Source organism: Pongo pygmaeus, chromosome 14 (genome assembly GCF_028885625.2).
Source record: "Pongo pygmaeus isolate AG05252 chromosome 14, NHGRI_mPonPyg2-v2.0_pri, whole genome shotgun sequence".
NCBI lineage: Eukaryota > Metazoa > Chordata > Mammalia > Primates > Hominidae > Pongo > Pongo pygmaeus.
In genome coordinates, this window is record NC_072387.2 from 85,123,851 (window position 1) to 85,150,100 (window position 26,250).

General features: G+C 36.8%; 1 protein-coding gene across 26 annotated transcripts in view; it reads left to right on the top strand.

Moving 5' to 3' along the window:
* The window catches only part of LMO7 (LIM domain 7), a 239,179-nt gene that overhangs the window by 131,107 nt on the left and 81,822 nt on the right, over nt 1-26,250 (top strand). For all 26 annotated transcript variants that reach the window (XM_063650951.1, XM_063650955.1, XM_063650961.1 and 23 more), the window contains one exon: nt 4,004-4,110. In XM_063650951.1, coding sequence (XP_063507021.1) covers nt 4,004-4,110 — 107 coding nt within the window. The remainder of the gene's footprint in view (nt 1-4,003; nt 4,111-26,250) is intronic.

A 26,250-nucleotide genomic window follows, 5' to 3' on the forward strand; every position in this document is an offset into this window, starting at 1 on the left:
TCACTGAGGTGGGTCCAGAGAATGAAATGTAGTAGACAGTCCCCCAGAAAGCCCTCCATGATTCTCACCTCCTGGGTGTTTATGTTCTTTTATACCTACATGGAATAGGGCTGATCTGTGTAACCAACAGGATGTTGAGGAAATGATGGAATGTGACTTCAAAAGCTACATCATAAGACATTGCAACTTCCATCTTGCTCCTTGGATCACGGGTTCTATCATGCAGCCCTTTGGAGATGTCCATTTGGTAAAGAACCGAGGCTTCCCAACAATCAGCCCTGATTTGTCAGGCACATGAGTGAGCCGCCTTGGAAACAGCTCCTCCAAGCTCCAGGAAAGCCTTGAGATGACTGTAGTCATGGCTGACATCTCAATTATAACCTAATGAGAGGTCCCCCAATTCAGAACTATTCAGCTAAGGCCACTCCTGAATTACTTTCAGAAACTATATGAAGTCATGAACACCTATTCCCTTAAGCTGCTAAATTTGGGGATAATGTATTATGCACCGATAGATAACTAATAGGGTACTACAGTGAACAAATACAAACCTTGATTATCTTGGTAGATCTTTGTGGCTTCCCCATCCTACCTCAGTGGTAAGAACTGCTGTTCCTGATCATTAAGCTCTCTAAGTTACCCTAGCCCACTCCACCCCACACCTGTTAGGACTGCTTTGTAATTGATTCAAGGATAAGGGGTGGAAGGGAGATGGGAGACAATATGAAAATCTTAAAGCCATGTGTCTGTTCTTGCCTGCCTCTCAGAGGGCCAATTTTAGAACCATTAATTTGTAGTGTCTGCCTTTATTCATAGTCATAGAAAAATTTAAAGCTAAAAGGAGCTATTAGATACATTTAGGGTTCATTGTTTCTGTGTGTGTGTGTGTGTGTGTGTGTGTATGTGTGTGTGTGTGTGTGTCGGTTTGTCTTTGAGAAGCCACCTTTGGTCCTGAAAGTACAGGGTTTACAGATGTTTAGAGCAGGATTTTGACATGAAGTATTTTATGGAAGTTGGGTAATGAAATATTTGTGTGATGGGTTGGGCCAGGGAGGGTTGGGCTTCCCTTCTCTTGCAGAGAAAAATGATTGCCCTTGATAATGGGTTACAGATTCACAAACTGCTCATTTCAGGGATGAGGAAAATGGGGCCAGAAATGTTAACTCTCTTTTCAAAGCCACACAGTTGTTTAGGGACAAAGTTAACTTGGAGTCCTGGTTACTAGTCCAATTAGATAAGATTTGTTTTAATTTATCCTTTATTTTCCCTCTTATTTTTGCCAATTTCAAGTGAAAATGATTTCATTAAATGAGAACTAAATACTTCCCTTTTAATGTGTTGAGCTGGGTGTGGCTTCTTGAAGTTTTAACTGACATGAAAATTTTATTTTATAATTTTATATATACCCTTAGGGAAGTCTTTGCCTGGATCCTTTGAAATCGCAAGGAATAAATTACCAGTGAGCTCAAATCCAGTAGGAATGACTGAGACTACATTACCAATCTTAGTACAACCTCGTCCTGCTGCATAGGCCATATGTGACTTTGTTTACAAAGTTGTACTGTGTTAAACTTGAGCATCATTGAACGATTTAAAAGATTTTCTGCTGTTTTGGTTAAAATAAAGCCTTTATTTAAGGCTAGAGTTTAACCATATTAATTTGTATCTTCTCTTGAACTTTGTCTTCAACTAAGTATAGTCACTTTAGATATCAAGTGCTTTCTCTCTACTTTGTTGGTTTTTGAGGAGAGTTTGGCTTATCTCTCCTTATCAATCTGTACTTATTTGTCAACCAGATGAATGCTATTATGTTTGTATGAAATATGTGAAGAATCATTTTGGCTCTCCTTTGACTAAGTTTACTTTTAGTTTAACCTTATTTTAATATTTTATGTAATACTTTAAACATTCAGAACCAAATCAAATTGGTTGAATTGGTGTGAAGACTTCTAATGGTTTGTTTTTCCTTTATTGATATGAGACTTGCATCCTGTGTGTATTAGTTCATTTTCACACTGCTATAAAGAACTGCCTGAGACTGGGTAATTTACAAAGCAAAGAGATTTAATTGACTCACAGATCTGCATGGCTGAGAAGGCCTCAGGAAGCTTACAGTCATGGCGGAAGGGGAGGCAGACACGTCTTACATGGTGACAGGTGAGAGGGAGCGAAGGGGGAAGAGCTCCTTATAAAACCACCAGATCTCCTGAAAACTCACTCACTATCACGAGAACAGCATGGGGGAAACTGCCCCCATGATCCAATCGCCTCCCTCCCTTGGCATGCGGGGATTACAGGTCCTTCATTGACATGTGAGGATTACAATTTGAGATGAGAATTGGGTAGGGACACAGAGCCAAACCATATCATTATGGAACTTGGGGTATTGGTACATCCAACCATCTTTTCTTGCCTGCTTCTCAGAGGGTCAATTTTAAAACCATTAATTTGTATCATTTGATAATTACAGATAGTATACCTTTTAGAAACTGTGGGCCTAACAAAATTATCACATTTTGCTCCTCTTGGAATTTTGCCAATAAATTATGTCTCCTTTTTCCATAATAAGTCAAACGAAAAACAAAATAAACACCTTTCATTGAGCTGTTCAACTTTTGACTTGCAAGTTTCTTTACTCTTTGACTTCATCTTATTTAAAATGATTTGTGGATTTCATCTTTCAGCTAGGTAGTTCTCACTGCTTTTTACTGACAGTAGATTGGAATGACCTCCTACCTGTACAAATAGTGGCTTTTTAGAATGTCTCTTTCCTTAGTAATCAGTGGGGCTTTTCTCTTGCCACACCTTTCCTTGTGCTTTCCCGAAATCCCCTTACTCTCCAAGAACCCAAGCTGTAGAATTTAGCCACTTTATCTTAGGAAAAGAGTAATTGCCTTTCTCCAAGTGGCAGACTATCTTCTGGTCTGTGAAAGTCACCTCTTAGGGAGGGAGGTGAGGTTTCAAGGAGGCTCACACCATAGAGGTAGCATTACCAGCTGCCTCAGTGGACAGATGTGTGTTGGCATGCTGGGGGGCCACCCCTTTATCTGAGAACTGTAACAAAGTGAATATGGAGAGCCTGCCTGGGACTGTCACAAGCTCAACCCCATGAAGTGTTTTCTTTTCTTATTTTTTTTTTTTTAGAGTAGTAGAGATGAAGCCTAAGTTAATTCTGGTAACCAAATGTATGTCTCTGAAATGTAGCTGGCTTTAAAGTGGCATATACTGTAATCCGTGTTTGTGCAGCAGTTTACATTAACAAAAAGCACTGGTTTGTGAATGGAGGATTTGGGCTTTGAAATTAGATATGAGGGCAACCTTGGAGGGAGGGGATAGGCTTTCATTTTTTTGGAGGCAGCTCTTCAGGCAGGTGCAGGGAGTGAGTAATGTGCCACACAAACTATGCAATTTAGCCAATGAACGCTAGGTTTCTCCTCAGTCCTATAGTATGGTTTCCCTGCCTGTCAAGAGCCAGCTCAACAACCAAACCCAGATTCCAGGTGTGGTATTCCACAGTCGCTCTGTAATTTGTAATCATAGAAACAGAATGTTCCTCCTCTTATTTCTTCCCTGCCAACAGTTTCTGGGTGGGTGAATGTCAGTAGCTGGAGTTATTTTTAAACAGGAGAGGTGAGGCTTGCCGTGCAAAGCTGGGAAGAGGGCGTTTGTTTGCAGAGCAGAGCTGACATCAAAGTGTAGATTACTGCTCAGTGGCTAGGCACTTGTCCTGTAACAGGTAATGTTTAACGTGCCAGTCACAAAGATCACAGAAACAGTGTATGCCTGGGCATAAGATAGCACGACCGTGTATGCTCTGGAGGACTGAAAGGCTGTACAAGCCCTATGTATTTTTTTTTCAAATATACATATGCATGGGTCTTGCTGCCACCTCTTTTGCTGACTGTAATTGGACTTTGAAGCTTCGAAGTTATATCATAAAAATTTGTAACCTTTGTCTGAGAGAGAGCTCAGCTAAGCAATCACTTTCCACTTCTTTTCACAGGATAATATAAACGTTTTCTTGAAAGCTTGTGAACAGATTGGATTGAAAGAAGCCCAGCTTTTCCATCCTGGAGATCTACAGGATTTATCAAATCGAGTCACTGTCAAGTAAGTTTCAACAGTTTGTTAGATGTATATATTTAAACTTAGGGCTTGTAGCTTAAGTGAAAAGAATTGCTGAGAGTTCATGATTACAGAAAAATTCTTCCGCTCTCTCTGTTTTTCTCTGTTCTCATTCTAAAAGAGACTGTTTTAAAAATGGCTTAGGGACTGTGAATGTGAAGCTGTTTGTAACTCATAACATAGCATAGTCTTACTATAAATCTCTATACCGACCAAAATGGTAATGTTAATATTTTAATGCGTGTCCAACATGGTAGTGTTTGGTTGCTAATGCTGAGGATACTCATTATACTGATAAAGTGAATTTAGGGATTATATTATAGCTTGCAGAGTAACAACAATCTTCAAATTTTTTTATATATTTGGAATTAAGACATAATTATTAGCATAAAAATTAGATAGGACAGTGGTAAAAAAGAATCTCTTAATATTGTGAAGGCAGCAGTGCCTGGGACCAACATGTAATGCCAAGGACCTTGTCGGTTGTGGCTGACTTTTAAAAATGAGCTGTTTTTCATGATTTTAATAGTGTGGATGAGAAAGTGAAAGTGGGGGTGAGAACAAGTATGCCAGTATCTGTTAGATTTTTGGTGGAAAATGGTGTTTGTGTGGGAGTATACAGTTTCAGGAAATCTGGTTTTAAGCTCTTATGATATTTATTTATATTTCCTATAAATCTAATTTGCTTCTAGGCAATCAATAATAAACTGTGTTATTAGATAAAGGTGACAGGAAAATTATTTAATTTTATAATAACTATCTCTTTGTCATCCTGCCTCTTAAACCTAATTAACATTTTTGCAAGGGAGAAAATAAACACCTTATTCTATCTATAGAAATAATGAAAATGGAAAAATCTGTTTCTACCAGTTCAAAGATTTAGCTTATGTGGTTAATATCCCTGTGTAAAACCTTTAATAGTTATTTTTAAAACTGGATGACCAATTATTTTTTCTGAAGAAAAATAACCAGCTATGTAAGTATCTTTGATAGTACACATTGTCTTCTAGCAGTACACAGAACAGCCCAAAATCCAGGTAGACTTAGTCTTCTAAAGTCTAACAATATATGTTTTTAAATGAACACTGTTTTGAACCTGCTTCTAGTTCTGTTGAATGAGCTTTTCTAAACTCCATGGTAATTAAATGTACGTGGGAGGGATAAATCTGCCTGCATTTCTGACTAATCGAAAGATAGTTTAGAGATTCTAAATTTCATCACCAAAGTGAAATGTTTGTTTCTATAGTATGTAGGGGTCATGTTTACTTTCCATAAAAATTAAATATTTGGATGTATTTGTTTTATTTTCCCTTATCAACATATTTCTTCATAAGGCCTATCTGATGGGCAAAGAAACTTTAGACTTTGAAAATCTTTTCCTTAAGTTGTTGATGCTTGTTAAGCGTTAACGTGCTTCCCCCTAAAATAATATACTCTGTTTTGAAAGTCTGTAGCCTATATTTGAGTAGGCTAAGGACTAGGTGAAACATGTTTGTTGGCTCCCAAGTCCCAGAGTGCTTGCCTGGAGCCTGTTTCATGAGATGTTGGGCCTAAAATGTTTCAGACAAATTAGTATCTGGGCTCAGCCTTCAGTGAAATTACTGACAAACTGAAACTGCGAGGTCACGTAGTTATAGCTGTAGTGAGAAGTATGCAGAACAACTTGTTTCAGTGGAAACCACAAGTTCGTCAAAGCAAGATATGCCTAAGTAGTACCTGTGAGAATGCCTGAGCGGGAACCTTGACTTCACTTAAGAACATTTCTCCTGATAATTCTATCTCATTGGACCAAAAAGCAAAGGGGTCGACCCTGGGTATGCTGCAGTGGAAGCACTGGAGCCTCCCAGATGAGACACAGGAAAGTGGCAAGCAACTTTTTAAAAAATGTTGTCCAAGCTCTTATGCCCTGAGATAGCACTTTTACTAAAGGAAGCAGATTTAAAGAAAAACAAATAATTGCTCACTAAATAGTAATGCATTTTAGCTTTTTAAAAATATATAATGTGGAGACTCCTTTGGGTCAAAATTCTTGTCCTGTCATTATTGTAGATCGAAGGACTTAGTGTTGGTTAGATCAGTGGTTCTCAACTGGGGGCAGTTTTGCCAACCAGGGGATGTTTGGCCACTTCTGGAGACACTTTCGGTTGTCATAGCTGGGTGAAGGTGCTACAGGAATCTAATGGGTCAGGGATGCTGCTGAATACACTTTAATGCACGGGATAGCCTCCACAACAAAAAATTTTCCTACTCCAAATATTCATAGTACTGGAGTTGAGAAACTCTGGCTTTAGATTTAGAATTTCTTGTTTATTCCCTCCCTGCCAGCAAACTAGTCATGTGGAAATGAAGGATACTGACTATGTCACCTTTGACACTCTACTAAAATATAACTTTTATATACAGACATAATTTATGCATTTCTGTGTTAGTATGTTTATTGTCTGTTTAAATGGGAAGGCGCATTGTAACTTGTCTGAGAGTGTGGCAATATGTGTGAGTACTTTGAAATTATTTTGCATATCTGTATGCATTAAATTTAACAAGGCATAGCAAATGATTTGATTATTTAAAATGCTGTATTATAACTGCCCAGACTGCATCTACCAGTGCATAGACTTGTTGTTGGCCTTGCTGCAAACTCGATCTAATCATGATGCATACTGAGAGCAAATAGGAAAGGACAGTCGATATCCTCCGTGTTGGCAAATGAGGGGAACTTTTTTGTTAGTGGGCAGTGGTGATAGTTGCTATATGGAGCCCAAGGAGAGTTGTGTGTATTGAAAATTAGTGGCGGTAGCAGAAGCAAGTAAAGAGCTGTTGTTAATGAATAGTTTCAATAATCCAGGACTCCAAATATTTTTCAATTTTCTAGCTATCTGAAATTTACAATTTAATTCACAGTAATAACTATTCACCAATCAGACAGAGCTAGAGTATTCTTAATATTTCTGTAAATTATCCTATTATGTGTTCTAATTTTCTAATGATTATTTTACTTTGTAGGAAGCAGTAGTTTTAATTTTTTCAAGTGCGTTTGAATTATTCTATTTATTTAGGGACTACATGTATTCAAGCATCAGGTGACACCTTTAATTTTGATATTCCTGACTTAATGGGTACGCTCCAACCTCTTTTCTTCTCAAAATGCTAATAAGCAAATTTATGATTTAGTCTCCATGAATGGTAGATTGAGATCTACCCCAATCTGAGGCCATGAAATCAATCTTTTGTGTGGATGAAAAACTGGATCATTATTCTTAACCATTTACTAAACATCCATACTGAGCACACACTCTCTGCAAAGTAAACGTGGTGAAGTTCCCACAGAGCCATCTGTGCAGGCCTTCCGTAAAAGGGCTGTAGGAGATCAAGCATAATGGCCCCACCAGCCTGCCACAGCACACTGGAGAGCTCCTCTGGCAAGTGTCATGGTCTTTGTGGTGGCATCTGGTCATTAAGAGAGGTACAGATCAATGGCTTGTAGTAGAAAGCAACTTGACACAGTAGCCTAGAGGTCCCATATTGGAGAACTTGAAGTTGGCAGAAAGGTAGGGTTTAACCATTAAAGGTTTTAACTTTATATGTCTAGCAGTTTGACTCAGAAACTGAGCCTTGTATTTAAACCATTGCTCTATATATCAAAAATTTTAAGCTGAGAAATTGAACAGATTGTAAACATGTTTCTTCTTTCCACCCCCTTACCATTCCAATCCAGTTTTTGGCACGTCTTCAGATACATTCTGTTCATAATATCATTACAGAATGGCAATGACTTTTAACACTATTTGTCATGCAAAGAAATTCTTTTCTAGTATAGACTTATTCTATTATCTAGAGTATTGATATTTTAAGTATGAAGTATAACTTTAAGTAAACATTGATATTAACTGAGTTTGTTTTTTTAAGTCTGTTGAAATGAAAGTACAGAAATTAAAAATCTATTCTCTTTACACATGCTAGTTGCCAAAGGAACAGTAGTTGGAATGAAAATTAGTGTTAACATATTCCCATCAGGAAAATAAAGGTCTCAAAATGATATTTTAAGGATGTAACTGTTCGCTAAAGCTTCAGAAGAGTGCTTGATTTTGTGGCAGTGCTCTAAAGTCATTTCTTAGGAATCAGGTTCCCAGATGGCACTCTGTTTTAACAGTCTGCCAAATTGGGCTTGAGGTATGTAAGTGTATATGTGTATTTAAGGTTTATTCATATAAGTAAAAATATACCTAGTTTGAATTATTTAATTTCTGCTTTTTAAAATAATTTAAACCTAGTTTTACTTTTTTTTTTTTTTTTTGCAAGTACATGTCTTTCAAATGAGTTTCTCAACATCTTCATCTTTTTTTTTTTTTTTTTTTAAGCTAGCTTAACAATATCCAAACTTGGATCTGCAACTTGAGCATGGTGACTTCCACCTGTCAACTCATGTGACTATTTTAAAATGTACCCTTTCTGCCAACTATTAGAAAAGCATAAAATGAAAAGGAAGTTGATTGCGTTGTATATGTCTCTATCCCATTCAACCATTCGCTGTTGTGAAGTGCTTACTGGAAGGGATGGAACATTGATTCTGGGTGGCTGAGGCTCTTTTTAAGACCATCGGCAAAAATGTATGGTCAAATTTGGAAATGCTCTTTAATGACAAAGTTTGAATATCTAAGAGTCCTAGCTGCAGGGAAAGGTTGTGGGATATGAGGCAGGTCTGATGCTGGGACAAGCCATGGAATAATTCAAGTTTTATCTATATCTGTTTTTCTCCATTTCTAGTTCTTAATCTATTTCTCAGATAGCCACGTTTCTGAATGCCAGCGCTTCTTCCTTTGCTCTCTACTCCCTCAAATCCAAAAAAGCCCTGGGGTCTGATTCTGTCTTGGCCTACTGGATAAGCCTTCGTGCTGTGGACTTCCCTGGCCAGGGTCTGTATCTTGAAAACTATCCTATCTTATGTTCATTACTCCGAAGGGCCTCACTTGGTGGCCAGTCTAAATAGCAGTTGACATGAGTTCCTTCATGGGAGAATGAAAGTTGTTTGTCTCCTGTGATCAGTTAGCATTTGTTTTACAATAAGGACCTTTGAAGGGTTAAACCAAAGAGATATTTTTGTTGAAGAGATTCTTCTTTCAAATGATTGTCTGTAGGGCCGCCTATGTTGACTTAATCCAACTTTTAAAATTGCTAATGCTGAAATACCTGTAGTTCCCTCAGTCTTTTTTTTTTTTTTTTTTTTTAATGTGAGCTTTACCAGTAACCAGAAGTATTAAGCATTGTTTTTCTGACTTTCATGTGCTATTCTGGCCTGATTTAAGTGATTATTTGTGTGAGGGTATAGGCCTTGGGGGTATGTATGCTTAAATCTATTTCTGGAGCTACAGAGTAGAAAATGGCACTTCATCCAGTAGGAGGAAATTTTGGTTTTAGAGAAGTCATGACTTGTTTGTTATACAATGAACATTGATTCAGCATCTTCTATGTGGCATATACTTACACAGACATAGATAAGATGGAGACCTGCCCTCAGTGGGGTTCACATTATGACTGGGGAGATGGCCCTGTAAATTCACAGCTGGAATACATTATATAAAGATAAACGCACAGATTTCTCTGGAAATACAGAGATGTGCAGTCATTTCATCTTTTTAATCAGGAAACTCATCTAATTGGAGATGACATAGGTTTCTCATCTGGGCTTTCAAAGGACTTTTTATTTCCTCTACGTCTAGAGACTTGAAACTATTTGAGGACAGGAAGTATGTATTATTTCCTTTATCTCCTTGGTTCCTGTTACTATACGTCTTTGCGTGTTTATTTGAAAACTGATTTCAGTTACAAGGACTTCCTGGATATCTTAAAACTAGGCTTTGAAGATGGGGAAAAACCTGTCTTAATCTTTGCCAACTCATCCTCTTTTTATTCTCATTATTCAAATGCAAAGCAAATCTGGGAAAGCAGTCACTGAACTTTTGGTTTCAGTTGCCTTTTACTTATACCAGAATAATGATAATGACATGGCGTATTACAAGATAATCTAAAACTTATGCAGTTTAAGAGGAGTGTGTGTTTCATTTCTGTATGTAATAAACTAAAATGGGAACTTTGGACTATGTGCCTTTCAAGGTAGTTCAAAGTTTTAATAAATCCTTGTGCTGATGTGCCAATAATAAATGTTAAGAATGCTTAACTGACATTTAAATAATTTTTTTATATAAAGTGTTAGAAACATTTCGGTGTCTTCATATCATAATCACTGATCAATTTTTATCTTGTGAAACAAATCTAAAGTGTATACTTGAGACTTTCCGGTAGGAAAAATATGGTGGTTATATAGGTAGTTGTAATATCTTGGTAGAAGCTCAAGGGCAAAGAATAGAACATTTTAAAAGCAGGAACCCATAGGAAAATAATTTTTTATGAGAAGTCATCAATATTTAAGAAATTTTACCAACAAGTTTACAGTAAGCCTCACTCCTTCTAAAGTCAAGTTACCTGCCTTAGTACTTTTTACCTTTGTCTAGTATTAAACATCAAAGCCTGCCCTCCTCCTCAAAAAAGTCACATTAACTTTGACTTTGGCATAATGAGAAAAACATTTGAAGGATCTGAACACAGAGAAATTTGAAGATTTCTTCACAGTTTATTTGAGATGTTTCTACTAAATCCCAGGCTGTTTTTGTCACTTTCCAGGAAGGAACAAGCACATTGAGCGGATGTGTATCCATGGTTGTGAACAGAATCATCTTTGACGAGAGCAGAGATTTTGGTATTCCCTGACTTGGGTTTAATCTTATCATATCAGTTAGTAGCTGAATGACCTTAGACAGATTACTTTTCCTCCCTGTAATGGCTTTGCTTCTCCATGAGTTCAATTTTATGGCAAATAATTATTTATTGCTTGCTCTGTGTCAAACTGTGTGCTAAACCCTGGTAATAGTAAATCAGACAGTTGTAATCGCTATTTGCTTGGAACTTGGCAAATCATATCATTTGGGTGATACCCCTACCTCACAAAGATGTTGTAATGATTAAATGAAGTCAGGTATATAAAGTATATAGTGCCTGTATATAGTAAGTGCTCCATAAATGGTATTGAATTATCATTCTGATCATTTTCATAATTTGGCTTCCCTTGTTTTGACTTTAAGAAGATACATGTCTCCTGTAGGAAAACACAGAGGAAAAAATCTGGCCTCTGGCTGCTTAAATTTTGCTTACAAACTACAAGCTCTTTATTTTTGAGAATTTAGGCCATTTAAAACTTATCCCTTTTCTCCATTGGGAGCAGATATTAAAACAAATGTGTTTTTCTGACATTTATGGTTAATCAAATTGTTGATAAAATCAACAATTTATCCATTTTATTAGAATATCAAAGCTGGAGACCAGAGAACAGACAGCTAAGTTATTTGCTCTTGCCTCTGTGTATGTGGGGCCAACACAATTGAATTAACTTTTTCAAGACCAAACTTCTTTCTGTATTTTCTAAAATCTTTGAAATTTTTAAATCTGATTTGAATGTTTCCTTAGAAAGTTTTATTTCCCTCACTTTTTAAAATCTAAACTAGTCAGTGACACCAAATCTAACCCAAAGCTTCACACCGTTTATGAGTTTATTTTTATTGTTGTTCCATTTTTTTTCCTTCATTTCTGTGAAAAGTGTCATTTTGGTCATAAAGAGGTTATCCTTTAGATAAGAAGCTATTATCTGAAAGGTTTTTGTAGAGCTTATGAATATTTTTCTTTTTGGAATAGGTGTTCAAAATCTTGTCTTTACTGAATTCAAATGTACATCGCAGTCACATTTTCCTCTTAGAGAAAACTTAGCTGCTCCTTTTGGACTTCTCTCATTTGCTTTATTCATTAAAAGGCTATTACACTAACAACATGAAAAATCTTGATTATGTTATTTGAAATATTTGTTTTTTTACCTTAGACATTAAAAAATTATAAATAGAAATAGGTACTGTTAGAGATGAAAGCCATGCTTATTATTTAGTTCCAGTGTTACTTGTGTACAATGAAATGTCAAGAAACTGGGAAGCATAATGTTATGTCAAAATGCATTAAAATAAAACTTTATTTTTTTTCTTTAAAAAAGTAGAACCTGACTATCAAATGTTAGAGTAGGCATGAATGTTGTTTATTGGCTGTTTAGTGTTCCTTTTTTAGAGTTTAGGTTAATGGAGCAGTTATGTTTTAGGGGTAATTGCCCTGGTATGGTTTCTGTCATGCTGAGCAGCAGTCCTGGGTGGCATTGGTTGCTGGTGGATTTATCCTTTGTTTTTCAGAGACATGCCTTTCAGAGTGCCCCTACTAACCTGGGAGGCAGGATTCTGTGTCACTTTATATTTTGAAAACTTTGGTACTAGTGCTTCAGACACCATTAACCAAATATGCACAGTAAACCTAAGAAAACATGTTCCCAAAGAATTACTGTAAAACCTTTAATTAAAAAAAAAACATGGTATACTTGTACACTCAGTAACTCATACTAACATTATTCTTAAATGTAAATGATTGATATTTTTATAGTGTAATAAAATCTCATTAGATTAAAAACACATGTTGAATCTCCACACTGTAGATAAGCCAATTTTTCCTAAGCTGTTAAAGGAAAAAGTGGGGTTCTTATAGGCCTGGGAGAAGCACCTGCTTTGAATTAAGCTGCGTTTGTATTAACCACTGTCAATTTAACAACGGTTTGCTCTGTGTGCTTTGAGCAATTTGAGGGAGAAGTCCCTAGATACTTATCAAGTATTACTGTCGTTACTATATTTCACTGTTTCATTACATTATAGTAATACTGATGGCTGTCCATTGTTTTGAAATGCTTTTTTCTGTATTCTATTTAATTTACTGAGATATGGAGAAAATCATCGAAGGAATTAGTGTATCTGGGTCAACAATTTGGCTGACCAATCACTAGACTTCTTTTGGCTTCATACTGAGAAATAAAAATCTCTAACCCATAGTTATTGTTTATCTCATGCTCAATTTTGTGTATAATAGGGGTATATTCACTTATAAAATGCCCAAGAATAAAGCACACACACACATTATTAAATAAGAACATAGATTTCCAAGGCCTCACAGAATGACATGCCAGATCCTGAAGGTACCTGAATCCTTGTTTGTTTTGGTGATGATTTTTTTTTTTTTCTCACTGAAGGGGCCTGGTCCATGTCCTGGAGGAGAAATGGGAGTAGTATCATTAGATATAGGTGTTTATGCCAAGTTATTAAGAAATAGAGCTTTTTGTCCAGGGTAGAGAGAAGCAGCCCAGTGTTGATGGGGATGTGGGTGGGTGGTGTGGGGAGCTTGGCTAGAGCCTCACATACTCTAGCCTTGTTATTGAGTCCTCTCAGTTGTGGACCTTTTGTCTTGTGCCTTGTCAATAGCATCCACTGAATATTTCGTATTCACTATGGACAGATCCCAAATCTTGTGTGTACATAAGAGAAATAAAACCTACTCCTTTACCACCTTGATCTTAAAGCCAAAAGTAGAGAAGCAGAAAAACATGCTTAAGTCTTAATTTTTGCTTTTGGGTCTTAAGGAACAGAAGTGATTGAGTGTGCAACTCTACGGGAATGCTGGATTTGGAGTGATGAATAGCAACGAGGTTAGGAAATCTGTGTATTATAGCCTCCAGAGTATCTCAGAAATATTCCTGTCACTGTGATGCAATGAAGTTTAGACAAACTGGAAGATAAGAGCTTTCGAACACTGTCAAGTGATTTACATAAATTATTTCTAAACTAGTAACAGCCCAGCCAGGTATTTCTCTTTTGCTTCACATGCCTGAATTGCAATGAGGCAGAGAAGAGTAAGTTGCTTAGTTAGGTGACCTTGGGCAGTAATGAAGCTAGGTTTTTCATTCCTGGGGTATCTTTGCCTGCATGCTTATGCTTCTCCCAGTGTGTTGTCTAAACAAACTTAAACAGACTTTAAAAATTTGCTGGCATTCTTTCTAGGGCTATGTAACTAAAATTATCATGAGTTGCTTTTTAACCAGGCCAGCTATACCCAGAATGGATTTGTGTACATGATTGAGAATTCCTTATTTGATATGTGGCAAATATCTTTGCATTATGATCTAAAATTTTTTTTCTAAGTTTGTGAACTAAGTAACTTTGAGTGGATGTATTACAATGTGCCATCAAGTCTCAGATCATTTATTTGATTTTTTTTAAGATCTCCTAATTTTAGGAAGGTTAAATGAGAACACGCGTACCTTAGAATAGAAGAGGTATAGTACAAATGTGGTCCTCTAACAATGGCTAGTTGAGAAATAATGGAGTATTTGGATTTTGATAAGTGTATATAGGTGCCTTTATAGGTTTTATGACTTTCATGCAGATATTTATGAATGTTCCACTGTATTTGCTGTGATAATGGAACATTCTTGTTAAGTGCTGAGGATTGTAAAACCTTACTAATCTAAATTGCTCGGGATCATACTATCACACTTTGACCTTTATAGCACTGGCCTGAAATCTGTCTTTAAAAATAGAATTAGTAAATATATTTTATTTGGAATAATCTCTTGTTTACCAATTTTTAATGCTCTATTTTACTTAATCTTGTTAGAACCAAATTAAACTGTCTCTCTCCTCCAAATGTCCTTGGCTGGGAATAAGTGGTCTTTAAAAAAGAAAACATAACATGGGATATTATTTTGTTGTAATTTAGATCATTACATATTAAATTTTATACAAATAATTAAAGATTAATAATGTGAAGTTCTATTTCAGAGACCAAATTGTAAGCAGAAACATAAATTACAGTAAAAGTATCTACTCTATTGGATTAAAGAAGAAAAATTACTTCAGTAGCAGGATTGCCCAGAATCCTGCTATCAGTGTATCTATTGGAGGGTTATAAACAGGTGGTAAGCATAGCACATCAAGGGTAACAATAAATAGTGCAGTCTAATTCCAGTAAGATGAAACTCTTCTCTGGTTGCAGAAAAGAGAGTGGGTGATCAAATAGTGACTCAGAAAAGCAAATCCGAAGAAATGACTCAAGCACAGAAACACTTTAAGAATTTCTTTACCAAGATTTATAATAAATGAACTTATCATTTCTTACCGAGCCTTTAGAAATAATTATTTCTAACTTTCCAAATGATTGCCATTTATTAGGAGGAAGAAATATTCATTAATCTTTCATTTCATGAATAAGATGATTTAGATTGCCAAAGACACATGAAACTAATAGTAGCCCAAGATACGAATATACCAAAAGAAGACAAACAGGGATAATTCTCCTTTAAATAACTAGTAGATGGGTTAGATGTGATAAACACTTGAGTTTTAAAGCTATTAAATGTATCAGTGAAGGAAAAATACTGCCTTTGAAAGAGTGAGTGGAGAATAGAAAGAAATTGTTTGAATGTTTTGCTTTCATGCCTTTTCTAATCTTACAACCACTTTATAAGATAGGGTGGTTGACTGAGTTTACAGGTACGGAAACTGAGATGCAGGCTTAGTGACTTGCTCAAGGTAACAGGCTTAGTAAATGGTGCAAGTGGAAACCCTCATATGACTCCAAACCCAGTTCTGTTTCTCTTATAAAATTGTCTCTATGTCCAAATGAAGGATATGAAGACTAAATGAAGGAATTCTTTTTTTTAACAAAAGAAAAACATGTTAATGTGTATCTGTCAGACATGGTAATAAGGAAGTTCTGGAGATATGGGGGAGTTTGTAATTTTTAGAAGCTATGGGTAAGAATGTACTCAGACTTTACTGAGAGTTAGAGTGCTTTAAACAAGTGCTTCTCAATGTGCATGTAAAACAACCAGAGATCTTGTTCAAATGCAGACTGATTCATCAGGTCTGGGGCAGGGCTGGGATTCTGTATTTTTAATGAGCCTTCAGGTCTTGCCAGTGAGGACCACATTGAGTAAAAAGGGTTTAGATAATAAAAAATAGTGATCACATGATGGAGTGAGAGTTTAATGAAAGTGGTGGGGATGTAAGTCTTGAGTGTGCATCTAAAGGATGGGTAGGATTTAAATGAGAAGTTAAAGACCACTGCATGTCCAAAGGCACAGAGGCAAGAAGTCCAAATCAGACATTTCACAGAGTCTTCTGGAGGTACAGCATTGGGTAAAGATGAGTTAAATAAGGTCTTAGCTCTTCGGGCCTACATTCTGATGGGGGAAGCTTAAGGCATGAGTCTTTAATGGAGGTGGGCAGATTGGAGGCAGGATGAGAGGTAGGTTGGGACAAGCTTGAGTGAGGCCTGTAGTATCCTGGCTAGGGGATTTAAACTTTATCTCACAGGTAATGGGATTATCACCAAAAGCTTTTGAGCAGATAATTAAAATGCTAAAATCAGAGACTTAGAAAGATAGAGTAATGAAGTAGCCTACACAATGAATTGAAGGAGAACAAGTATGGAGGCTGAGAGAGAGGTAAGGTAATTATTGCAGTCAATGAGTGTGGTGATAGGGAAGCCAACTGCTGAAAGCAGTGAACATGTAGATGAAGAGACGGATGCTAAAGATGTTTGGAGTAAGACGTGATGAGGATTGAGCCAAGTGAAGGAGAAAGAAGAGTTAGCTTTTGAGCTGTGCAACCGTTAACAGAAACAGAAAAGGTAGCTGATTTGGAGGCAAGATGGAAATTAAGTTTTTAACACATTGTGTTGGATGTGACAGTAGAACATTCAAATGGAAATATAGGCATTGTCAATATATTTAAGTAGAAATAAGCACTGGCTTTGTAGATTTGGGAGGCATCTATGAAGCAATAATAGTCATTTGTAGGAAAACAAAGTCCAGCTCTGAGGAAGTGAAGGTGGAAAGAGAAGTATTCCTCATTCCGTTTTTAAAAATGAGCACCTCCTGGTGTTGCTTTTTTTGTTCTGTTTTGTTTTTTCCCTATGCTTTCTTGCTGGTGTAAAATGATGACTGCTGACTCCAAAACCAAGCCATACTTTTTCCATGCTGTTTTCTTCTCTAGGAGACCCTTCTTACCCATCTTTGCCTTTTGTTTTACTTTTTTTTTCCAGCTTTATTGTGGTATCATTTACCTACAACAAAATGTATTCTATTTTGTTTACAGCTTGAGTTTTTGTAAGGAACAGTTGAGTAACCATCACCATAATCAAGCTATAGAAGCCTAGAAGTTTTCTCATGTCCCTAAGATCAACCTCTTACTTGAACTCCAGCCACAGTATAGTTCATTATAGTGTTGCTTTTTCTAGAATATCATATAAGAGGAACATACAGTATGTAGTCTGTTGTGTTTTATCCCTTTCAATTTGCTTACTTTTTTGAAATTGATTCATGTTGAGTAATTCGTTATTACTAAGCAGTATTTCCAAATGTAGATTTGCCACAGTTTATCTGTTCACCAGTTGATGGACATTTGTGTATCCAAGTTTTGGCTATTGTGGATAATACTGTTACAAATATCAGTTGTCCCACATTCTCCTCAACATTTAATATTATCAGTCTATTGAATTTAGTCATTCTACTTAGTGCATAGTGGCATTTTATTATGATTTTAGCTCACATTTTCCTCATGACTAGTGATTTTTGAGCATCTTTCCATGTACTTAATGGCTGTTTTAATATACATTGTTATCTGAATGTTTTAAAATCATTTGCCAACTTCTTACAATTGAGTTGTCTTTATCTCATTGAGTTATAAAACTTCCTTATATATTGTGATTAGAAACCCTTTATTAGATACATCGGTTATCTTCTCCCAGTCTGTTACTTGCTGTCTTGTTTCACAGTTTGTCTTTTGAAGAGCAGAAGATTTGATGAAATTACCATTTGGTTATTTTTTCTTTTATGATCCATACTTTTTGTGTTCTGCTTAACAAATCTTTGCCTAACCCAATGTTGCAAAGATATTATCTAATAAAAAATAATGCGAGGTGATAAGGACTATGAAGAAAAATAAAGCAGGACGAGGAAGAGAGAATGTCAGGAAGGTTCTTTTGGCTATAATATTTTAAGTATATTTTTAGAAAAACCTCTTCAGTAGACTTAAAAGCAAATAAAACTAGCTGTTGGAATTAATGTTGTATGCTAACAATATCATTAAGAGTTATGATAAACTTTATCTGCAAAAAGCTCATTGAGTTGAGCTTTTAGTATCTTTTAAAGTTCTCGGCAGGGAAAGGGCACCCTATTCAATAAATGTTGCTGGGAAAACTGGATAGCCATATGCAGAAGAATGAAACAGAACCACACTTCTCACCGCATACAAAAATTAACTCAAGATGGATTAAAGACTTAAATATAAGACTTGAAACTATAAAAATCCTAGAAGAAAACCTGGAAAAACTCTTCTGGACATTGGTCCAGGCAAAGAATTTATGGCGAAGTCCTTAAAAGAAAACTCAACAAAACAAAAAATAGACAAATGAGACTTAAGTGGATTAAACTAGAAAGCTTCTGCAAAGCAAAAATAAGTAAATAAAAATAACAGAGTAAACATATAATCTAAAAAATGGGAGAAAATATTTTCAAACTATTTGACACAGGGCTAATATCCAGAATCTACAAGGAACTCAACAAGAAAAAAACAACCTTGTCAGAAAGTGGGCAAAGGACTTGAACAGACATTTTTCAAGAGAAGATATGTAAGTGGCTAACAAACGCATGAAAAACATGCTCAACATCACTGATCATCAGAGAATGCAAATTAAAACCACAATGAGATATCATCTTATACCAGTCAGAATGGCTATTATTAAAAAGTCAAAAAACCCAAAAAGATGCTGGATGTTGGTGAAGATGCAGATAGAAGGGAATGCTGATACGATGCTGTTGGTGGGAATGTAAATTAGTACAACCTGTATGGAAAACAGTATGGAGATTTTTCAGAGAACTAAAAATAGAACTACCATTTGAGCCAGCAGTCATCTATCCAGTGTCTACCTAAAGGGAAAGAATATCAAAAAGATAACCTGCAGTCATGTTTATTGCAACACTATTTGTAAGAGCAAAGATACCGAATTAATGTAAGTGTCCATCAACAGATGATTGGATAAAGAAATGTTGTGGATATATATACATATATATATATATATATACACACACACACATATATATATATATATACACACACATATATATATACACACACACACACACACATATATATATATATGCCGTGTATATATATATGTATATATTGTGGATATATATATACACGACATATATATATATATAAATGTTAAGTTGTAGTAGGTCATTGTGTCTAAGGGCCTCAAGTCTTTTTGAAGTTAGTTCATTCATAAAATCTTGGGAATTACAGAATCAGGAAGGACTTATCTTGATCAGCGTTTGAACTTCTGTATAGTCATTTCCCTTGCCTCCAGGTGCATTGTTCATTGTTCTCTTCCTCGTCTCCCACTCCTAAGTCAATAATTTGACAATCTCGTGTTTGATCCCTTTTTATATTCTATTGAAACTATAAGAAGAAAGTTGGAATTATATGATTGGAAAGCTTTTTTAAAAACTTCTTGGAATAGCTTTTATGAATGACTTTGGTAACATACCCGTTTTTTGCTACCAATAACCTTGATTGTGATTTCAAAAGAATTTTAATTTCTGAAGACTTTAAAAAATTGACATAGGTTTAGAAGGAGATAAATATAGTGTTAAAAAGTTATTAGCCTTCAACAGCTCTGGAGCACATTATCCCACAATTATAATCGAGGTAATACATGGGAACATCTAATATTAGTTCAGAGTGCTTCATCATGCATGTCATACAGTTGATGTGAGTGTTCACTGTTTTATTTGAACTTACCAGAAAGCCTCTGAGAGAGAGGCTCTCTAGGGACACTAGTAAAGCTCTAGGTTGATTTTCCTATCAATTTAGAAATTGTAGCGTGAATTGTTAATTTGAGAAATGTGCACTTTTAAGAAATGTTCCTTTGTTAAGAGGTAAAAATCAGAATACCAGAGCTGGAAGGTACTAAGGACATAATCTCATTCAGGGCAGTCCTTTTGCATATGAGCAAAGTGTCCCAGATGAGGTTAGGTGGTGTTTGCAATGTCAGCCAGTGAGCTAAGATGGAGATGTGGATGGAAGTTCCACATCCACAGTCCAGGTGTAGTTATTTTCACTGCACATCATCGCCAGCTCAGCTGGAGCAGCAAAGGACTTGAATGAGGGCACTGTTTTTTTTCTTTTTTTTTTTCCTCCCCCAGTGTTCACTCATTTCAGTGAAACTGTCTATATGAATGGTACTTTGTTTACATTTTGCTTTATTATTGTAGTTCGGATTTAGGAATCTGAATAAAATAAGGCTAGCCTTAAATTTTAAAGACAACTTACCTGCTTTAACCAGCAAACCAGAATATGTTCATGCTATTCCACATTTTAGAATATAAAGAAGAAAGTTTACCAATGGCAATTAAATTTTTCTTCCCAGCCACGGTATATTTTTCTTCATTCATGTTGCATACCTATTTTCAGAATGTTGGTCTGTTTTCCTGTTTTAAATCTGGTGCCTTAACTCTATTTACACATCACTACTTTTGTGGAAAACACTTTGGTATTATAATTCTCTGTAGGATTTTCCAACAAGGTGGCCTTAAATTCATGTTCATTTAATGTTTCATCACATTCAGATAAATTATTCGAATGTTATTTACTTCTGATTTTCTTTTTTTTTTTTTTTTTATGTTCACCATCTTTTCTTTTTTTTTTTATTTTTTTATTTTTTTATTTTTTTATTTTTAATCTCACTTAGTTTTTTTTTTTTTTTAATTATTATTATTATACTTTAGGTTTTATGGTACATGTGCGCAATGTGCAGGTAAGTTACATATGTATACATGTGTCATGCTGGTGCGCTGCACCCACCAACTCGTCATCTAGCATTAGGTATATCTTCCAATGCTATCCCTCCCCCCTCCCCCCACCCCACAACAGTCCCCAGAGTGTGATGTTCCCCTTCCTGTGTCCATGTGTTCTCATTGTTCAATTCCCACCTATGAGTGAGAATATGCGGTGTTTGGTTTTTTGTTCTTGCGATAGTTTACTGAGAATGATGATTTCCAATTTCATCCATGTCCCTACAAAGGACGTGAACTCATCATTTTTTATGGCTGCATAGTATTCCATGGTGTATATGTGCCACATTTTCTTAATCCAGTCTATCATTGTTGGACATTTGGGTTGGTTCCAAGTCTTTGCTATTGTGAATAATGCCGCAATAAACATACGTGTGCATGTGTCTTTATAGCAGCATGATTTATAGTCCTTTGGGTATATACCCAGTAATGGGATGGCTGGGTCGAATGGAATTTCTAGTTCTAGATCCCTGAGGAATCGCCACACTGACTTCCACAAGGGCTGAACTAGTTTACAGTCCCACCAACAGTGTAAAAGTGTTCCTGTTTCTCCACATCCTCTCCAGCACCTGTTGTTTCCTGACTTTTTAATGATTGCCATTCTAACTGGTGTGAGATGGTATCTCATTGTGGTTTTGATTTGCATTTCTCTGATGGCCAGTGATGGTGAGCATTTTTTCATGTGTTTTTTGGCTGCATAAATGTCTTCTTTTGAGAAGTGTCTGTTCATGTCCTTCGCCCACTTTTTGATGGGGTTGTTTGTTTTTTTCTTGTAAATTTGTTGGAGTTCATTGTAGATTCTGGATATTAGCCCTTTGTCAGATGAGTAGGTTGCGAAAATTTTCTCCCATTTTGTAGGTTGCCTGTTCACTCTGATGGTAGTTTCTTTTGCTGTGCAGAAGCTCTTGAGTTTAATTAGATCCCATTTGTCAATTTTGGCTTTTGTTGCCATTGCTTTTGGTGTTTTAGACATGAAGTCCTTGCCCATGCCTATGTCCTGAATGGTAATGCCTAGGTTTTCTTCTAGGGTTTTTATGGTTTTAGGTCTAACATTTAAGTCTTTAATCCATCTTGAATTGATTTTTGTATAAGGTGTAAGGAAGGGATCCAGTTTCAGCTTTCTACATATGGCTAGCCAGTTTTCCCAGCACCATTTATTAAATAGGGAATCCTTTCCCCATTTCTTGTTTTTGTCAGGTTTGTCAAAGATCAGATACTTGTAGATATGTGGCATTATTTCTGACGGCTCTGTTCTGTTCCATTGATCTATATCTCTGTTTTGGTACCAGTACCATGCTGTTTTGGTTACTGTAGCCTTGTAGTATAGTTTGAAGTCAGGTAGTGTGACGCCACCAGCTTTGTTCTTTTGGCTTAGGATTGACTTGGCGATGCGGGCTTTTTTTTGGTTCCATATGAACTTTAAAGTAGTTTTTTCCAATTCTGTGAAGAAAGTCATTGGTAGCTTGATGGGGATGGCATTGAATCTGTAAATTACCTTGGGAAGGATGGCCATTTTCACGATGTTGATTCTTCCTACCCATGAGCATGGAATGTTCTTCCATTTGTTTGTATCCTCTTTTATTTCCTTGAGCAGTGGTTTGTAGTTCTCCTTGAGGAGGTCTTTCACATCCCTTGTAAGTTGGATTCCTAGGTATTTTATTCTCTTTGAAGCAATTGTGAATGGGAGTTCACTCATGATTTGGCTCTCTGTTTGTCTGTTATTGATGTATAAGAATGCTTGTGATTTTTGCACATTGATTTTGTATCCTGAGACTTTGCTGAAGTTGCTTATCAGCTTAAGGAGATTTTGGGCTGAGACAATGGGGTTTTCTAGATATACTATCATGTCATCTGCAAACAGGGACAATTTGACTTCCTCTTTTCCTAATTGAATACCCTTGATTTCCTTCTCCTGCCTAATTGCCCTGGCCAGAACTTCCAACACTATGTTGAATAGAAGTGGTGAGAGAGGGCATCCCTGTCTTGTGCCAGTTTTCAAAGGGAATGCTTCCAGTTTTTGCCCATTCAGTATGATATTGGCTGTGGGTTTGTCATAAATAGCTCTTATTATTTTGAGATACGTCCCATCAATTCCTAATTTATTGAGAGTTTTTAGCATGAAGGGTTGTTGAATTTTGTCAAAGGCCTTTTCTGCATCTATTGAGATAATCATGTGGTTTTTGTCTTTCGTTCTGTTTATATGCTGGATTACATTTATTGATTTGCGTATATTGAACCAGACTTGCATCCCAGGGATGAAGCCCACTTGATCATGGTGGATAAGCTTTTTGATGTGTTGCTGGATTCTGTTTGCCAGTATTTTATTGAGGATTTTTGCATCAATGTTCATCAAGGATATTGGTCTAAAATTCTCTTTTTTTGTTGTGTCTCTGCCAGGCTTTGGTATCAGGATGATGCTGGCCTCATAAAATGAGTTAGGGAGGATTCCCTCTTTTTCTATTGATTGGAATAGTTTCAGAAGGAATGGTACCAGCTCCTCCTTGTACCTCTGGTAGAATTCGGCTGTGAATCCATCTGGACCTGGACTTTTTTTGGTTGGTAAGCTATTGATTATTGCCACAATTTCAGCTCCTGTTATTGGTCTATTCAGAGATTCAACTTCTTCCTGGTTTAGTCTTGGGAGGGTGTATGTGTTGAGGAATTTATCCATTTCTTCTAGATTTTCTAGTTTATTTGCATAGAGGTGTTTGTACTATTCTCTGATGGTAGTTTGTATTTCTGTGGGATCGGTGGTGATTTCCCCTTTATCATTTTTTATTGCATCTATTTGATTCTTCTCTCTTTTTTTCTTTATTAATCTTGCTAGCGGTCTATCAATTTTGTTGATCCTTTCAAAAAACCAGCTCCTGGATTCATTTATTTTTTGAAGGGTTTTTTGTGTCTCTATTTCCTTCAGTTCTGCTCTGATTTTAGTTATTTCTTGCCTTCTGCTAGCTTTTGAATGTGTTTGCTCTTGCTTTTCTAGTTCTTTTAATTGTGATGTTAGGGTGTCAATTTTGGATCTTTCCTGCTTTCTCTTGTGGGCATTTAGTGCTATAAATTTCCCTCTACACACTGCTTTGAATGCATCCCAGAGATTCTGGTATGTTGTGTCTTGGTTCTCGTTGGTTTCAAAGAACATCTTTATTTCTGCCTTCATTTCGTTATGTACCCAGTAGTCGTTCAGGAGCAGGTTGTTCAGTTTCCACGTAGTTGAGCGGTTTTGAGTGAGATTCTTAATCCTGAGTTCTAGCTTGATTGCACTGTGATCTGAGAGACAGTTTGTTACAATTTCTGTTCTTTTACATTTATTGAGGAGAGCTTTACTTCCAAGTATATGGTCAATTTTGGAATAGGTGTGGTGTGGTGCTGAAAAAAATGTATATTCTGTTGATTTGGGGTGGAGAGTTCTGTAGATGTCTACTAGGTCCGCTTGGTGCAGAGCTAAGTTCAATTCCTGGGTATCCTTGTTGACTTTCTGTCTCGTTGATCTGTCTAATGTTGATAGTGGGGTGTTAAAGTCTCCCATTATTAATGTGTGGGAGTCTAAGTCTCTTTGTAGGTCACTCAGGACTTGCTTTATGAATCTGGGTGCTCCTGTATTGGGTGCATATATATTTAGGATAGTTAGCTCTTCTTGTTGAATTAATCCCTTTACCATTATGTAATGGCCTTCTTTGTCTCTTTTGATCTTTGTTGGTTTAAAGTCTGTTTTATCAGAGACTAGGATTGCAACCCCTGCCTTTTTTTGTTTTCCATTTGCTTGGTAGATCTTCCTCCATCCTTTTATTTTGAGCCTATGTGTGTCTCTGCACGTGAGATGGGTTTCCTGAATACAGCACACTGATGGGTCTTGAGTCTTAATCCAGTTTGCCAGTCTGTGTCTTTTAATTGGAGCATTTAGTCCATTTACATTTAAAGTTAATATTGTTATGTGTGAATTTGATCCTGTCATTATGATGTTAGCTGGATATTTTGCTCGTTAGTTGATGCAGTCTCTTCCTAGTCTCGATGTTCTTTACATTTCGGTATGATTTTGCAGTGGCTGGTACCGGTTGTGCCTTTCCATGTTTAGCGCTTCCTTCAGGAGCTCTTTTAGGGCAGGCCTGGTGGTGACAAAATCTCTCAGCATTTGCTTGTCTGTAAAGTATTTTATTTCTCCTTCACTTATGAAGCTTAGTTTGGCAGGATATGAAATTCTGGGTTGAAAATTCTTTTCTTTAAGAATGTTGAATATTGGCCCCCACTCTCTTCTGGCTTGTAGGGTTTCTGCCGAGAGATCCGCTGTGAGTCTGATGGGCTTCCCTTTGATGGTAACCCGACCTTTCAGTCTGGCTGCCCTTAACATTTTTTCCTTCATTTCAACTTTGGTGAATCTGACAATTATGTGTCTTGGAGTTGCTCTTCTCGAGGAGTATCTTTGTGGCGTTCTCTGTATTTCCTGAATCTGAATGTTGGCCTGCCTTGCTAGATTGGGGAAGTTCTCCTGGATAATATCCTGCAGAGTGTTTTCCAACTTGGTTCCATTCTCCCCGTCACTTTCAGGTACACCAATCAGACGTAGATTTGGTCTTTTCACATAGTCCCACATTTCTTGGAGGCTTTGCTCGTTTCTTTTTATTCTTTTTTCTCTAAACTTCCCTTCTCGCTTCATTTCATTCATTTCATCTTCCAGGGCTGATACCCTTTCTTCCATTTGATCGCATCGGCTCCTGAGGCTTCTGCATTCTTCACGTAGTTCTCGAGCCTTGGTTTTCAGCTCCATCAGCTCCTTTAAGCACTTCTCTGTATTGGTTATTCTAGTTATACATTCTTCTAAATTTTTTTCAAAGTTTTCAACTTCTTTGCCTTTGGTTTGAATATCCTCCCGTAGCTCGGAGTAATTTGATCGTCTGAAGCCTTCTTCTCTCAGCTCGTCAAAGTCATTCTCCGTCCAGCTTTGTTCCGTTGCTGGTGAGGAACTGCGTTCCTTTGGAGGAGGAGAGGTACTCTGATTTTTAGAGTTTCCGGTTTTTCTGCTCTGTTTTTTCCCCATCTTTGTGGTTTTATCTACTTTTGGTCTTTGATGATGGTGATGTACAGATGGGTTTTTGGTGTGGATGTCCTTTCTGTTAGTTTTCCTTCTAACAGACAGAACCCTCAGCTGCAGGTCTGTTGGAGTACCTGGCCGGCCGTGTGAGGTGTCAGTCTGCCCCTGCTGGGGGGTGCCTCCCAGTTAGGCTGCTCGGGGGTCAGGGGTCAGGGACCCACTTGAGGAGGCAGTCAGCCCGTTCTCAGATCTCCAGCTGCGTGCTGGGAGA